Below are 18731 nucleotides of genomic sequence, written 5' to 3'. Positions count from 1 at the left end.
CAAATCCAAAAACCAACTACAAGCTTAAAACATGGTTCCTTGTGAAAAGTCTGTCCCACTAGCGTGACCAAAAAGAATTGCAAACACTCGTCGTTTTGTCTCCACCGCAGTATACCATACATAAATCAGTATGATTAATCACTGTGTGAAGAACTACACCAGATCTGTCGTGATAGCATGGTAAACTACGTGTAACATTTTTTGTATGCGAACATTTCACGTAAATGCCACAGTTCCACTGAACTTGAACAGGTGTGTGTGTGCGCGTTAGTGCATGCAAGCTCACCATTCACAATACTGTTCTGCAGAACTACCACTATAAAAAGCTGACTATCAACGAGACAGCTATTTCTATTCTATTTACACAAATCAAACACTCTCACGCACATATTTTGAATACACCATCAAATATGAAAAACAATAATAAACTTTTTTTTTTTCAGGAAAAGTCAATTAAAGGCTTCAAAAAGAGAAATGTACAGTTATCACAATGTACACTTCTCTAAACTGAAAACTGATAAACTGTCTAAAACATCATATTACATACTCCTCACTCAGTTATCGGTTTTAGTTCAGTTAATCCAGGTGTCAAAATATTCATTGAATAGGCCACACCTCAAATCAACTTCAACATTCTTATGTCTCCGTGCGTGTGTGTGTGTATGCATTTTAGTTACCTTGTCCCACAGCTGTGTGGATCTCCTCTGTGTCGAATCTGACCTTTGACCTCCCAGTGGTGCTGAGCATTCTCTCCCAGACCAGAGTGACATCTTTCAGACATGGAGTGATCTCTTCATAGTCCAGCTTCAGTCGTCTGCACTGCAGATCACTCTCTGATGCTGTACACACATCGAATAAAAGGTTAAGAAACTGAATTATGTGCAGAATAAAGATAGTCGAGCTAAAGAATAGCACATTAACAACCGCATGACAGCATAGAGCATTTAATTGAATTACTTTTTCAGTACCATCAGAAAATGTCTAATAAGGGGAGAACTTCCACTCTCAGTAAACTTCCGACTTTTGAACTGGTTGCAGTTCCACTCTGGTTCCATATGAGGGCGCTCACAGGACGAGTGCAGAATGAATGGAGGTCTATGGAGCTATACCCCTCAAAATCAACTTTTCTCAGGATATACTTTTTTGTCTAGTAATTTGAATGTTGTATTCGAAAGGAGATGCAAAGAAATAACACATTGCTGGGTGTTAGATTTTTTTATTTGCTTTAAAAAGTCTTTTAAAATGTCAATGACGTCATACACATCGTACGACCAGAGATACTGCTTTACGGCAATCCTTCAGTCACTTTGGTGCTTTCGCGCTCTGCACTTTCTTTTCTCTCGAGGCATCGACAACACAGCGGACACAGGTAAATACACGTGCTAGACGAGTTTTTGTTTTGTTGTTTTAAAAGATCACACCGAAAATACACACACACGATGCCATCGAGCGGTATCTCTGGTCGTAATCAGTCCTTCACTGACCAATCAGCGTTCATTAGCAGAATGCTAGCGTGTTATGGGCAACAACAACTCAACCTGTAAGAAATCGAAAGGACACAAGTACTCGTTCATTCAACTTTCGACCTATAACCCATGTTGAACTTGCAAAACCTACTATCGAATCTGAGTTTTCTCAACGGCAATCGGGTGAAAGAGACAAATTTAGCAGTCTAGCCCCATAGACTCCCATTCATTCTGCACTCATGGGCGATCGCCCCCAGTGGAACTCTGGTGGAACTACAACCAAAATTCAGTACAATAGGGCTTAATAGGGAGTGGCCAGGCTCTCGTAGACGGGCTCTGGTACCATTTATGGACTCTGATGTGATAAACTAAGCTTAAGTCACATTGCCCAAAATTAACAAGAAAATTAATTGGAAACATTTATATCTAAAACCAATAGGATTTGTTGCTATTATGAAATTATTATTTATGAGATACATTACATTTTTATTGCCATAATCAAGCTGTTTATTTCTCCATCAAAAATTAAAAATTGGTTTTACATATTGGTTATCGAACACAAACATATATACTACGGTTTAAAAGTTTGGGGTCTGTAAGATTTGATAATATTTTTGAAGTCTGTTATGCTCAGTATTTTTGTGCTTAATATTTTTTGTTTAAACTGATACTTTAAAAGAAATAGAAATCTTTTGCAACATTATAAATGTTTTTACTATCACTTTTGATTTAATGAATGCTTGATAAAAATAAAAAAATCTTACTAACTCCATACTTTTGAACATTAACGTCCATATTAAAAGTTTGAACTAGTTCGTATAACCCATTGTCATGAAATCCTGCTCCTAGTGCTACACAGAATGGGCTTTATGCACAGCTGCACTACTTCCTGAACTTCAGGCAGGTCCTTTGTTTCCTGTCTGCCATTATTGGACAAACTGATTAATTCAGGTGGTCAGGCACACCTGGATTAATCAGTTTGTCCAATCATGGCAGACAGGAAACAAAGGACCTGCCTGAAGTTCAGGAAGTAGTGCAGCTGTGCATAAAGCCCATTGGGAAAAAGTTTATAAAGTGTGAAGTCCATATTTGTTATCGTTTACATTTACATTTATTCATTTACCAGACGCTTTTAGCCAAAGCAACTTACAAAATAAGGAATACAACAAGCGATTCGTCATATCGAGCCAATAAACACAAGAAGTGCAGGTAATGCAGGCATCGTTTAGAATAGTACAAGCTAAAACAGGGAGAGATTAAAGAATAGTTAAAGCACAGTTGAAGATTTTTTTTCAGCGGGATGCAGTCAAGTGCTGCTGGAATTCAGGGATTCAACGGGTAGCGTTGCAAAGATCATTCCACCAGCAAGGAACCTTGAACAAAAACATCCAGGAAAGTGATTTTGTGCCTCTCAATGAAGGTACCACGAGGCATTGTTGCTCGCTTACTGACCTCAGGCTTCTGGAGGGGATGTAGACTCATAAGAGCGAGTGGAGGTAGGAGGGTGCATTGAAGACCAGTCATGCTGCAGCGTTCAGGATACATTTTAGAAGTTTGGTTAAACATGATGGAAGTCCAGCCAGAAGAACATTGCAATAGTCCAGCCTAGAAATGACAAGGGCCTGGACCAGAATTTGTGGAGGATGCTCTGTTAGGAAGGTTCTTCCTGATGTTGTGCAGTGCAAACCTGCAAGATTGTGCTGTCCTTGCAATGTGTTCTTTGATTTGTATCTGTTTTATCGTCGTTTGTTGTTATGTTACTAATAGCTAGCCTAGTAAGTCTAATCGCACTTATTGCACCAGTGAGAATTCTCATTCAGACACACACACACAAACACAGGAAGAGACATAACAGCAAGAAGGGAAATTTCAGGAACAGGAGAATAATACCCTCCCCTCCCCACCCATCCTTACCCATGGGAAAAAATTAAACCATAAAAAAAAAAAGAAAGAAACAGAAATAGAAGTCTCCAAAGTGCCACACATCAAATGTCTTGTGATTGAGAAGAAACGTGGTAATAAAAACAGGCAAGAAGTAGGGCAGACAGTCTTCCCAGTACACTCCTTCTGACCCACTTTTATATGCACACACCCTATTCAATAGGTCTGGCTGCTTTCTTCCCAAGCTTCTGTTCTTTCTTTTCAGGTAATAAGAAGCATGACTGAGCATGGCATGGCAGGACGTGACAATCTGCCGATCATGAACACGCCCAAATCAGAACACATCTGTGCCAGAAAACTTCTTTACCTTTCATAATTATCTCATAACCTGCAGCAGGGACTTCCAGGTAAGGCTGCGCATGGGTGCGCCAGGTTTTGCAGATGTGTGTGTGTGCTACTATTTATGGGAGATGCTTTTGTGTATGCCGGCTGAATGTAAACCAGACAAATCATCCATCTAACAGCAACCTAAAACGGCTCTGAATTCCAAAGGACCACAGAAGGGAAATCATTTTTAATGCTGAATAGCATTCATTGAATAAATCAATAATTGATAATTGATTTCATTTTTGTTAATTGAGTCTGCAAAAGGCATCCTAATGTTAGATGGATTACTTGCCCATTTGTATGCTGAATGAAAGTGTTCACAATGATATGAGTCACTGCATATGTGTTTGTGTTTTACCTTGTAGTTTCTGATTCTCTTTCTCCATCCGCAGGAGGAGGATCTGTTGAAGAATGGCTTTTCTCCATAACTCTCTTAGCTCCGCCCCACTCGTCTTTCTCCTCTCCTCTGGCACCGCCCCCAGGGTGCTGTCCCCGCCCCCCAATGCCATTCTGCTGCCAACCTCTAAAGCTGATTCTGAAAAATAAAAGAAAAAAACGTAAACAGATTGTCATAAGACAAAAATCAACCTGCATGAACTACCAACGTTTGCCTAGATAAATACATAACATCTACATAAACTACCAATATCATCATGTCTACGTTTGTCATTATATCATAATTTCAGCAGGTAATACCAAAACCAATGATTCTGCATTCTGGTATGCAGTCTGTAAAAGACTGTAAAATGCTACAGTAAAAAGCACTGTCTATATGAGTATTGGCCATATTTTATGATCAATTATCAGTATTTTTTGTTACTGTGCATGTCTCCAAGTAAATATTATTGCAAGGTATTAAATAAACTAATAAAATACAGACAGGCAGAAATTACAAATAAGACAAATAACATGAGAAAAGCTATATAGAAGGATCAAGTATTCAAATAAACACTCAAAACATAAGTAATAAAAGGTTTTAAAAAAAATACTACTTAAATTTAAATATAGGTTAATTTTTTAATCGCCGATTACAATCATTTAAGACAAACATGATTGTGTTTACTTTAATGTCTTGCCAAGACAAGCAATTTCACCTATAGTAGCTACCAATAAAAAATAAAAAATAAAAACAGCAACTGTCATCTCTCTAAATCAACAACATCTATATCAATTACCAACATCACCATCACTTATCACCTATATAAAATCAGAAAAGCATTCATGTATTTTCCGATAGGTTAATAAGCCTACACAAAATAAATGTTTAAATTCCTATCTATAACTACTAAAACCATGCACAGTTAACAGTCACAGTAAGCAGCTCAAAAGGCGATACTAAAAGAACCTGAAATGAGTTTGTAATTTCACCACATTTTAATAAACGGCAGGTGTATTGATAACACAGGTTCTCCACAAGATTTTGTAGCTTCCCCTCATGTTTGTAAAAATTAACACTAAACAAAAGAGACAAACCACAACACACACACAGAAAGACAAACTCGCATCACACTCATATACACGTGTCCATGCGTACAGGCGGAGGTGTAAAACGCCACCCAAACTGTAGGGTGGATCCGAGACCACAAAATACCTCTTTTGTTTACAAAGTGAGAAAATGCGCAAAAATAAAGTGTACTGTTATTCATGGTATAAACATAATGTGAGAAGGTGCATATTACAGGGGGAAGAAAAATCAAATCAGTGTTGAAATAAAACGACATTCAGCAACGGAATTGCTGAACGGTACACATGTTTCTTTCATCTCACTCCTGTAATATATGCAACTAGATCTTGTCTAAACCTGCTGTAGTTTAGCTGTCTTCCCACCCAGTAAAAAAAAAAAAAAAAAGATAAATATAGACCGGATTTAAATGTACAGTTCAGACAGCACCAGCAATAAGGCTCATTTGCATAAATACAAATGTTGCCGAAAGGTCTATTGCAGTGTGACCAGCTTTTAAGGCTCATAAGATTACAGGATTTTCAAACCCCTGTGTTCGATTTTCAAAATGTAAGTGAGTTTTTTCCCCCACTTTCTTTATTCCAGTGGTCACAAAACAAGTCAAGTCAAGTCAAGTCAAGTATATTTGTATAGCGCTTTTCACAATACAGATTGTATCAAAGCAGCTTCACAGTTTTAAATTAAAATAATACAACAAGGTTTGTTTCTAGTGGAATTTATTGATTGATAAAATTAAATATCCCCAAAATATCCCCAACTGAGCAAGCCAAAGGCAACAGTGGCAAGGAACCGAAAAAACTCCATCAAGTGACCTAATGGTGACCTAAACCTCCATCAGGTGACCTAATGGAGAAAAAAAAAAAAAAACCTTGGGAGAACCCAGGCTCAGTCGGGGGCCAGTTCTCCAGAAACACTTAAGATTCACTGAATTATTGTGACATTTTTTAATTCCAAATATGTATGGCTGTATATATTAGCAACAGACAGCAAATGTAACTGTAAATGTCATGTGTACTCATCATTATTCATTGCAAAATTGTACAGGAAACCTACCATAACGTTGGAAACTAAAAATCTTAACTGTTCGCCAAACAACAACTGTGTAAAGAGAAAGTTTACAGTTTAGCTAAGTGGATAAAAAAAAAAAAAAAAAAACGTTCACTTGCAAAGAGAACTAGGTTCTTTTTTTGTCATTAAAAAGTTCACACGTAAAGAAATAAATAGAACAAAGTAAAAAACTTTCTACTTTAAAAATATGTTACACTGATATGATTGTAGACTCCAGTCAAACAGTATCAGTAGAATACAAGCAGTTTTATTTCACATGGAGCAGGTCGCTGCATGGGGGCCGCCATCTTGAGATCACATGACCAGCCAAATATGGCTTAATCTTTTTTGGATACATTCACTTAGAATAAATAACTCTCCATTACACTTGGCCTCATTTACAAAACAATCTGTGGTCAAATTCGCTGAATAAACATAATCCTCCGACGCGATCCAGGGTGCCATTAAAAATAAACCATCCACTTGTTCCTGAAAAAAAACATCCAACTGCCAGCCTGCATGGAGAGGGTTTGAGACTCCAGAGACACCAGCAGCTTCAAATACCTGTTTGCTGCTCAGTGGCTTTTTTATAGCTGACCTTCTAATACAATTCATTAGTTTGACAGAAACTTTCCCTAATAAGCCTTTACCTGACCGAGTTCGTCTGTGTTTTAAATCACTCACAAATCTTTTGTTAATTCGATAATCTCTATTCAATTTTCACAAAATATAAGTTGTTTTCGTGCAAGACATTTCATCATATCATGCTTTCCATCTTCAGAAAGATCTTTCTTCCTCCTCATATTGCATGAGAACCACAAATTGCTTAATAATGTGGAACAACCTCTTTATAGTAAATAGGTTTTCCATTTACCTAAAAAGACCAGGCAAACTACTTAACAAACCTGTCTGAGACTGATACCAGTTATCTAAAAAGATATGAGTAATCAAAAAAAAAAAAAAAAAACACTTTGTTTGAAAAATTTTAATCTGAATGTTTATGTACTGATATGTCACTTGCATAATAATTTGGAACACTGTGTATATATATATATATATAGTGAAATTATAGTAAAATTAGCGGGTGGACAAAGAACTTAATTCCCACCCAATCCTTGATTCCTGCATACACACAGTAACATACTGTATACAAGTCAAGTGCGCTATGAACAAACTTCAAGACACTGAGAGAACTGAAGTGCCTCCATACACACAAAATCACATTTGGTCTTGGTCAGTCAATGTCTCTACATCACATAATTCATAGCTTTTAGCAGAAGGGCCATAAAACGTCTGTCAAAACAGCAATTTCTTATGTGAAGGATCATGCGCACACACATCTGACCCAGTTCCAGTGGGGTGGAGTAGCACATGTGTTTGAGTGTATGTGTGGAGATTTCTACAGCGGACACTGACGCACTCGGACATTTGGGCGCCGGTCACTCCCTCTGCAAACACACACGCGTGCACACACGCACACTGGCCACACCCTCTGCAAATAAGTGGTGTTTCTGCCCAGACCAACGCCTTGCGAGTGTGCAAACACACATATGTAAGTGGGTCAATAAGGCCGGTACTTTCCTGTAGATGTCTGTCAACATGACCTCCTGCAAAACACCACACCCAACTCACTCACTCACACACACACACACACACACATATATATATTACCTCATTAACACGAACATTACTTCATTCAGCACAGACACACACTTGTCAAGACACACCCAAATATACTAGAGAAACACACACATACAACAGCAGCCCTCTTGGCACGCATTTTACTTTAAGGAAGTGTACTCATATTACTGCACTTACATTAAACAAACACTTTTCTGTAAATGACAGTATTTAAAATCTGTCCAGTTCCCCAGAATCAGATACTAAAAACCTTTTAACTGAGCACACAAACACAGCCGCCATAACTATGGATTAAGTCAATGTACGTCCGATGTAGACATGTGTAAGATGGGGGTGGACCCCAGATTGGGAACCACTGCCATTTTGGGCCCACCAAACCGGGGCCACAATAATGAATTCATTGTTCCAAGTTTGAATATTTTTTTGATCGTTAGTTTGACAAGGACGACAACCGATTAATGACCATTGCGATCAAATTTTATTCTAGAAGTGTCCGAAGATCTGATGCACAGTCCTGCAGTGTGGCTTCTCCTATGACAACGTTAAATAAAAAACCAATAGGAGCGCAGGACCTGATGCCACCACCTGCTCAACACACATAGCACTCGTTTTTCTTTTTTTTTCTTCTTTTTTTCAGATTTATTTTCAAGAGAAGCCATGATCAAAATTAATGCTAGTCTTCTAGCCACCATTTCTAAACCACACGTAAATGCAGCTCACGTAACTGAACGGGTCACGGATTGAACGGGTGGTCTTGCGCGTTTAATGGCCTTGCCTTGACTGCCGTACAGCCTGACATTAATGATAACCGAGATCGCACAGTGTGACGTGGCTTACAGCGGGGATCATTTTCGTACAGTCTGACAAGCAACAGTCGTAAAGGACTATTATAAATCGAACAGTGTGTACCCAGCTTCAATGTTCACATCCTTTCATAAACAGTTATGTGTCTGTGTTCAGAATTAATAAATCATCAAGCTCATGTGAAATAGTACACACCAGACTTCACCTGAAGAGACACTGATTAGCCACGGGCCACAAAGAGCTTGTAAAGCATATCATTGTTGAAAGATTGGAAAAACATTTCCAAGGCATTAGATTGCATTAGATGAAGCCTTTCCTGACAAAAAAAAAACAAACAAAAAAACATTCCAAGCCCGGTTAAACTTTGCAAAAACATATCCAGTCTCCCCAAACCATTTGGAAAAATGAGACCAAGATTTAACTTTTTGGACAAAATTTTGAAAGGTATGTTAGCCGTGAAAAACGACACAGCACCTCCATGGTGAAGCATAGTGGTAGCAGTCTCATTTTTTGGCTGCTCTTCTTCAGCTGGAAATGGGGCTTTAGTGAAGGTAATCACTTTCCGCATGACAATGATCCAAAACACACATCTAAATCAACAAAAGAATGGCTTCCGCAAAGAAAGAATAATACGTTTTGGCATGGCCCAGCCAGAGCCCAGACCTGAATCCTATAGAAGATCTGCGTGGGGACCTGAAGCGGGCCGTGCACAATAAATGCTCTCGCAATTTAACAGATATGGAAAAAAAAAAATTGCAAAGAAGATGTGCCAAGCTGATAGGCTCCTATCCAAACAAACTGAGTGCTGTAATAAAAGCAAAGGGTGCTTCAATTAAGTAGTAGGTCAGGTGTGTGCATCCTTATGCAGTTACTTATTCCAAGGTTTTTTTTTTTTTTTTTTTTTAATGTGTCACTCTGAAATGGTATTGCATAGATTATAATGTTTAAAATAAACATGCAAATGTTCTGATTTGATATATCTGGTATGATTTATCTTATCTGATATTATTTAACTTGTAATAATTCATTTGAACTCATTGTTTCTGCCTAAAATGTATACATGAAGTTAGCTAACTGAATAACCTCTGAAATACATTACTTGGTCACAGTCACCTCTGATAACAGATTACTCTAAATTATAACGTAGACACGTGCATTTTCTGTAAAGCTGCTTTGAAACAGTATGTATTGTGAAAAATCGCAACACAAATGTAATTTTTGTTAAAAAAAATTTACATCACAAAAATCAGCTGTTTTCACAGGGGTGTGTAGATTTTTTTATATCCACTTTACTTGTTTATTACATACACTTTTAAAAGATGGACAAAAATGATAAGAGAATATTAAAAATAGCTTTATTTTTGTTCCGAAGATGAACAAAAGTCTTACGGCTTTGGAACAATATGAAGGTGAGCAAATGATGACAGAATTTTTATATTTGGATAAGCCATTTCTTTAAGGGCGTTTTCACACCTATAGATTGTTTGTTTTGTTCCGAAGCAGAGACTTAGTTCGTTACAAAGTTTCATTTTCACAAGGCATCCTTTCAAAACATACCAAAATGTGTCCACGCAAGTCACATGCAAGTACAAGTGTCCTCTTATTGGTCAGAGTTCCTCTGCGTCATCTAGCAAGATGCAAGATCCAGCAAGATCCAGCAAGACGACAAGTTTGCTCTACAAGCTTATTGTGGCTTTATTTGTAACTCTCAAGACACAGGCAAACACTACACGAATGTAGTTTTGTGTTATCTAATTTGTGTGTATTAGGACCTCCTCGAAAACGAGATGATGCATCTCAAGGGGTTTATCCTTACTATTACTACACGAATGTTATAATGCAGCTAGAGCAGGACTCAAGGCTTCATTGGGACAGCATTCTCGCATAGAGAAGTGCAATTACTCAACATTTTAAGATGAAGAGGTGCTCTTTTGGTTTTCAACTGTGGTAACTAATGTGCTCACTCACAGAATCAGACACTACTGCTATTTATATAGCACATTTCCCGTTATGAATTATAATACTACTTGGTTCATTGGTGCTTTGGGTCGGATTGCTTTCACACTTCAAGCGAACCGTCCCAGTGTTCATTTGCAATCCGTCCGTGTTTTTGGAGCGATTGTTTTGGTGCGGATCCGAGCATGATTGTCTTATTCACATGCCTAAATGAACCGAACCAAGGGAGAAAACGCACTAGTTTCCGAAACAAACACTCTGGTGTGAAAGCACCCTAAGATATCCCCATTAAGTTCTACACTGATGGCCATTCAAACAGATGGGTCATTTTGCACAGAAATAACACACTTGGCCTTTTTTAGCAAAAGCACTGGGTTTTAACAACTGTTAAACCCGTGGTTTACATCGCCATAACTTGCAGGCATTTAATGTTTTGGGCCTAAGATGTACAGCAACAGTGTTTATAATCAATGATCGTTTCTCTCATTCACACTCACACAGACCTGAGGGGTGTTTTGACATCCGTATCAACATTGACTGTGAAGTACTGCCAAGTGTAACGAGCTATCAACTTCATAATAGCAGACTCGATATGCTGTTTTGGCAGTTAAAGAAAGACAAAACAGGTCAAGAAAAGAAGAAAAGCGAGACACTGACAGAGTCATGTCTGAGTGGGGGGGGGGAATGAACAGAGTCATAATCAATGTAATTCTGTTTCTCTGCCAAAAGAAACATCAAGTCCAAGAAGGCTGTCAGCTGTCAAACTCACCCAATGAGTTCTTTATCGAGTCATTAAGAGCAAGAGCGCCACCTGGAGGACACCAACAGTAACCGCAGCATGTAGAGGCACTTGATGCACTTGTGTGTAGTTGATATAGGTGATGTTTTGTATTGATGTAACCTACATGATGTACATAAGTAGGGTATTACCTTTGGTGTCTGTGCCCTTCTGTGGTGTGGCGACTCTTAAGAAAATCTGTTGTCTCCAGGAGTGTCTCCGGCTACGTAATGGACTGTCATCCCCAACGAAACACACTGCACCAGGACTGGACAGGGCTGCCACGTCACTACACACACACATAAAAATACATCAGCATAGGCATTCATTCACAAATATACACAAACACTGACAGACAGCAGTAAAAGGGAGTCACAGACTTCTGTCAGAGTAGACAGACAGCATATTTAATTTGATACGAAAGCCCCCTTCACAAGACCAGTCATAGGCATTTTGAGCAACTTTGTAATTATTGTCTTAAAAAAAAAAAATACATGAACAAAAACTTAGTTGCAGAACAAGTACTCGATTAGTTGATTTCCTGTGCGCATCCTGATTTATTATAAGAAAATGTATTCACTCCCATGAGTCTTTATTCACATCTGGCTCTGTGGCAGGTGCTGAAAAAGAAGAGAGATGGAAGACAGAAAAATGGAAAGACGGATTGGCAGAATGTGAAAAAGAAACAGAATACCTCTTCCTCTGAGAGTCACAGGTATCATCACTCTCCACTACAGGGGCCAGAAATTTGAGGAAATTTGGAACAGAGGAGGAGGAGTGTAATCTCGCTCTAAAGCCACTCAGCCCTGATGGACTGAGAGATAGAGCGTGAGAAAGAGAGAGAGAGAGAGGCCACAGAGTAAAGGAGTGAGACACAGAGAGTCACTGAAACCAGAACAAAAGCGAACTCTAGCTTGCACTTGTTGGAGCAGAATTAAGAACACACTGGGGTGATTTCACATTTGTGCAAAACCCTGTGGTTTATTCATATAATAATTAATACTTATAATATACTTCTGTAATAATTCTGAACATTTTTTATTATTGTTAACTACAACTCAAAACTGTGTTCGATAATTCAAATAAAGTTGAAATAAAATAAAATAATATTATATGAGAAACTTAAAAATGAGAAATTCTGCCATGGCAACTAACTGAAATAAGTTTAGATAAATTAAAGCTAAAAAACAAATAGTAATAAAAATGCACATAAAATTATAAAAAGCAAAAAATAAAAGCAAAATAACAATAAATACTGTAAAAGTATATAAATACTACTTAAACAAGACTGTAATAATGCTGTTTTTGAATTAAAAATTATATTCGCAGTACTGGGACTTTATTTCATTCACCAGGAATTTTTGTGTTTTATTTTTTATGTTTAGACAAAATAGAATCACATTTTAATCTTGGCCATTTATTGGTTATTGGCCATAACATGAAAATAATAAATGACTTATCGATATCAGTCAGAATATTTATATCGATGCAAGCCTAATCTTTTGGAGAAAGTTTATAAAGACAAACATAAACTGATCAAATATTGAAAGTACACTAAAATAAATAAGGGGTCATTTTTTCATTATGTTGACTTTGAGCCATTTAAATTGATGTTATTTTTTTGGGCCAAAACTTGCTCTATGCACCAGATTCAGAAACAACAGCAATTTTTTGCCTGACGCAATTAATGCCCACAGAAAACTGACAGCATTTTATTTGTTTTATTTATTTATATTGATCGAGGCCGCGGTACTGACGTAGAAGAGAGGACTAACAGGCCACATCATGGTAGTCTCCTGCATCCTCAATAGAGATGCGCGGATGGGCTATTATTTCATCCGCAACCGCATCACAAAAATCATCATCCGTCCGCCATCCAGCCGCACCAACATTTTTGACCAATTTTCAAAACCGCACCCGCCCGCCATCCGTTGATTTGTGTATACATATATTTTTCATTTGATTGGTTCAACCGCCCGCCACCCGCCCGAATTTAATTAAAATATTATTTTTCGTCACGTCATCCGCCCAATCCGCGGTTTATCCGCGGCTGTAACCGCCAACCGCGCATCTCTAGTCCTCAATAACCCAGCACTCAAAACCAGCCTGTTAGTGCATTTCATTTTGAGTGAAATTCCCCATTGTGCTTTCACAAACTTTTACACAAAAAGCACAGAAAATTCAGAGAAAGACAGACAATAAAGCAATTTTATGGGGAAAAAAGTACCCAGACCTGTTTGTGAATGACAGTAGAGATGACATAGACACACACACACACACACACACACACCTCACCTCCGCTTGAGGGGCCGGGTGGAAAGATCATGAACAAAAGTATGAGGCCTCAACGGCCGTTGACACACGGGAGAGGAAGAAGCCGGAGGGGAGGAAGGACTGATGAAAATACAGAAAGGATGGAAAAGATAAAGGAGGGTGCAAAGGAATACAAAAGCAGAGAAGCACAGAGTGAAAAGTGGAGCACAGTGAACTAAATTCACATTACAGACTAAGAAATGTGATGTAAAAAGAGGAAACTTCAACACACCCCCCTCCAAAAATACCACCCACAGTAACTGATTGACAAAAGTCTGTCACTGTGATGAACAAACAAACAGACTTTGAATTTAACAAATGTTGTACATACCTGTAAATGTAAAAAATTATAAACATTCAACTTTTAATTCTGTTTGAATTATGTCACAGATTGGATGCACAACTCGAAAACACAACTTAAAGTTGGCTGGGATAAAGTCTATGCTTCATATAGAAAAATATCATAATATAGATACTTTCAGTATCACACTTTCAGTTTGCAATGTTTTTTTTTTTTTTATTGGGCCTGTTTACACTTGGTCACGATGCATTTTGACTGATCGAATAGCCATCCGTTTTGTTAAATCTCTTCAATTTACACTTGACCACATAAACGTGTCTCCGCACAACAAACATAAATCCGATCTTCAATTCCCGCAGTATATGCGAATTTCGACGATGCGAGTTCACGTCAACGAAAGCAACAAATACGAGCTTTAATTTATTTATCATCAGCTAATTTCAAGATCAAAGACCGCAATATGAGAGAAAGCTGCACCAGCACTGGTAAGATAATTTAGTCTCATTACTTTTAATGAAGACGATTGTTTGTTGAGCTCCAGGACACAACACTAAAGTTTCATTTTCATTTGCGGCAGTTTGTGCGTCGGTTTGCTGAAGAGATAGAGTAGAGAAGAGAAGTAACACTTTAGTTTAAGATCCAATTCTCACTATTAACTAGTTGCTTATTAGCATGCCTATTAGTAGGATATTGGCTGTTTATTAGTACTTATGAAGCACATATTAATGCCTTATTCTGAATGACCATGTTCTACATCCCTTATCCTACCTACCTAATTCAACAACTACCTTACTAACTATTAATAAGTAGTAATTAGGATTTTATTGAGGCACAAGTCGTAGTTAATAGTGAGAATTGGACCCTAAACTAAAGTGCGACCGAGATAGGCTACTCATCTGCAGCGGGTCATATTGCTGTAGCGCTATCAAATGTGACCACTAAGAGCCGGTAGCCTATAACGCGCTCTCACACGTTTATTTTTTTTTATAATTTTGGGAGGAGTAAAATTGACATATGTGGCTTCAATAACCAGATGCACTTGTCCAGTTTCATCTGGAATGTGTATAAAACCACCTCCTAAAATGGTTTGAGAGATCAGATTTAAATCAGTCTCTAATGCGTTTTGGGGGGCATTTACACCTGGTCTTTTTACGATCTGATAGCTATCCGATGCATGAGGAGACCAGGTGTAAACAGGCCTATTGATGACACTTTATTCATTCCCGAAGGGAACTTTTGTCTGTATGGTGATTAGATTTACTGTTTGTGCTGCCGCCTTGACCTAAGAGTACAGAATAACGCATCAAGTGCGTGACACCAGTGATTTTTCCTGGCGCTCGGATGAGAGTAAAATAATAGCAAGTTAAAAAGCATGGTATAATACAAACTTTTTAATGAAAAAAAAAAATCAGCTCTGCATTAACACTAGCAGCTGTTCTTCCACATAAATCACTGCCTATTCCCCTCATTAAAGTTCAACAGGCAATATTGTCAGATATCACCAGCATAAAATAAGCAATCCCCCAAACCAACTGTCTCACTTGCTCTGGTGTGGGGAGTCTGTGCTGACGGAGTAGTGTCGGACAAGTTTGGGCTTGGTGGCGGCAGTTGGTTGTAGAGGGGGGAGACTTGGCTCAGAGGACGACAGCATGGGAGAGTGACTAATCGTGCTTGCGCGTCTCCTGAAACCCTGCGGCGGGCTCTCAGGATCCTCCTGACATCTCGCTGAGCCTTCTAGATGCTTCAGATCCCCTGTGGAATTGTGAGAGCGGAGTGGACTGGAGGTTAGGAGAGAGCAGAGGGGCTCCTCCAGTGATGTTTCCTTAAAAAACAAAATAGAAAATGTCAACAACTCTGATGGAATAAATCATTCTTGAAACAAAAGAGCCTGTATCATGTGAGTGATTATAACTGTTAGAGGAAAAGACATCTTATATGACAGATAGTTCTAGCTCTAAAATCACAAATACAAAGTTGTAAAACAGTAAATAGCTAACAGCAATATGATTTATAAGTGCTAATAATCACAATAAGCATTGTTATTTATTAGCGTAAAGGGATAGTCCACCTAAAAAAAAAAAATAATAATATTGTATTCTGTCATAATTTACTCACCCTCAAAACTATGCATTTTTTTTCTGCTGTACACAAAATATTATATTTTTGTCTATGCAATGGAGGTCAATGGGAAACAAAACTGTTACGTTATCAACATACTTCAAAATATCTTCTCTTGTATTCCACAGAAGAAATAAAGTCATACATGTATGGAACGACACGAGGGTGAATAAATGATGACAGAATTGATGTTTTTGGGTTAACTATCCCTTAAAGTATGGACTAATAAGGTGCTGACCATAAAATAATCTGAATAATAGACTAAAAGGTCATTTTATCATACACATTTTGCACTACCATTCACAAGTTTGGGGTCAGTAATTTTTTTTTTAATTATTCAGAAATTCTGAAAAGATTCATTAAATTGATTATTAAATCCTTATTTAAAACCTGTAATCCGGGTTTACATGCAAACCAATAAGATGACGACGCAATTAAACCACTTTTACAAGACTTTATAAATAAATCAGGTAATTTCCCAGCAGTGATGTCAAACCGTCATAATATGCATATCTGACCCTGAGTATTTCATTTGTTATGTCGGTTGTTGTGATGCATTATAAATAAAACATTAAAAACCAAAGAAGAGTATTAGCTACAACATGTCAGCGACTCATATATTATCCTCTCATGCAGTCACAGATGCAGCATTTTGACTGAACCACTTCTTCTGCTGCTGCTGCTGCTGCATGAGATGAGCACTTTTATAATTTTTTTGGGTCAACAAAGAATCTGAGTTTGCGATATATTTCTTCCTCCCTTACTGCAAAACGCTTGTTCTGCCTGGATGTGCTTAAATCCACAGTAAGGACGCATTCCTGTCCTGTCACATATCACACATGTGCACTTCAATAAGCAGACAGAAAGCAGGTTAATGTGTTTAAATGCTGGGTTTAAATGCAAAAATCTAGCTGTGACTATCGGTTTACGGTTTATTAAACCGTTTATGACCTTACCCCGATAAAGTAAAACGGGTTAACACGTTTACATGATCACATGTATTGTCGGCTTTTTAAGCATAATGGGTTTAGAACGTGCATGTAAACGCACTCACTGAAGACTGGAGTTATGAATAAATTGAATAATGAATAAATTAAATTTTTAAATATATAAAAAAAAAATTGTAATAATATTTCACAATGTTACTGTTTTACTGTAGTTTTATCATAGATGCAAGTCATGAAACAAGGATTGCAAATTTTATCCTTTTGCAAAGTAAATGGCCAAATCTTATTATATTTTACTACAAACAAAATCATCCCAAATTTATTGTGAATATTCAAAATATAGTCCAGTCCTAAATAACAATGTGACAGAAAACATATTGATGATGTGAGCGTTGTGCAGACCTGATATGTGCCGTTCAGTGTGGTGGAGCTGGAGGAGTTGCTCTCTCCTTCACTGTTCTCCCTCTGGGATTTGGACTTACTGCTGCCCTATTACATGGAGACATCAAATATTCCATAAATTATGTTTATATAGATAAACAGTATCATAGTCAAGTTATTTTTGTTCATTTGGACCTACAGTATTGACCCTGCAGCACATATCGTGCCACACATTCAAGGTCTGCATTCTTTGAATGTTAGATGCACAAAAAATGTAAAGGGGAATCCAAAATGTTCAAAATGCATAAAATGTTTGCATACCTTCCAGATCCCCTCCAGTGATTCGGTGAGAGACCTTTTGGCTCTAGTCTTGAACTCCTCCAGACGCACACGACTGGAACTCGTGCTGCTTTCAGCATTCACAGCAACCTCCTGAGAAGTCAAACACATTCATGTATACAGTATTGTATACGAACAGGCATCCACACCCAATACTCCAAGATCCCAGCTGTAATATTTACGTTTGTAACAGACTAACAAAATGGAAACATTCATATGTCCAAAGGATTTTAATTAATTAAATGGTGGTATACCTTTTTTGTTTGTCCGTTGTGTGTGTGTGTCTTTTGTCTGTCCTCATACAGTCGTCTAAGAAATGACACAACCAACTCATTCTCTTCCTGATCTGACTTGGGCCTGGCTTTCTGTTCAAACACACAAACAAAGATTTTATTTCTCCAAACTTCCACAAGATGGCATCAGCGACCTTACAAACCACTCACGGTTAGTGGGAAACGTGAACAACACAGAGCAGAAGGAATTTACTCCGAAAATTACTCATCTATTACACCATTTACACAAAAGCTCAAATTTCAACTAGTCAACGAGCATTTTAAGGTGATCAAAACTTTTAAAAGATATATAAAAGTTATGTGAAAACGGGGGCATATTTAAATCAATTATATTATAATCAATATTGTAAAGACAAGTTTCTGTTTGTTGCACCCTTAAAGCTGATATTCAATTTTAAACAATCATCAAGTAAAAAAGAAAAACAGTTGACGCTCTGAGGATATCTGTCCATTCATCAGGTTGATAAATGTTCAGTCGTTCAGGTTGACTATGGTTTCAGGATGCTAGACTAGTGGACAAACTGGTTTAATTTATACCAGTCACACCCTCTGAACAGAAAAGCACACATTCCTTGAATGCCACACTTAAAGGATTTGGCACACACTGGTAATCCAGG

General features: G+C 37.8%; 1 protein-coding gene across 5 annotated transcripts in view; it reads right to left on the bottom strand.

Moving 5' to 3' along the window:
- Positions 1–18731, bottom strand: part of tbc1d1 (TBC1 (tre-2/USP6, BUB2, cdc16) domain family, member 1) — a 67378-nt gene that overhangs the window by 9197 nt on the left and 39450 nt on the right. For all 5 annotated transcript variants that reach the window (XM_084402251.1, XM_084402250.1, XM_084402252.1 and 2 more), the window contains 7 exons: positions 18076–18186; positions 17804–17914; positions 17504–17590; positions 15578–15858; positions 11575–11711; positions 4093–4269; positions 678–839 (listed from right to left, as the gene is read on the bottom strand). In XM_084402251.1, the coding sequence (XP_084258377.1) occupies positions 678–839; positions 4093–4269; positions 11575–11711; positions 15578–15858; positions 17504–17590; positions 17804–17914; positions 18076–18186 (1066 nt within the window). The remainder of the gene's footprint in view (positions 1–677; positions 840–4092; positions 4270–11574; positions 11712–15577; positions 15859–17503; positions 17591–17803; positions 17915–18075; positions 18187–18731) is intronic.

This window comes from Rutilus rutilus (assembly GCF_951802725.1).
Source record: "Rutilus rutilus genome assembly, chromosome: 2".
Classification (NCBI taxonomy): domain Eukaryota; kingdom Metazoa; phylum Chordata; class Actinopteri; order Cypriniformes; family Leuciscidae; genus Rutilus; species Rutilus rutilus.
The sequence above is the reverse complement of the archived record's forward strand: the minus strand, read 5'-3'. Positions and strand labels throughout refer to the sequence as shown.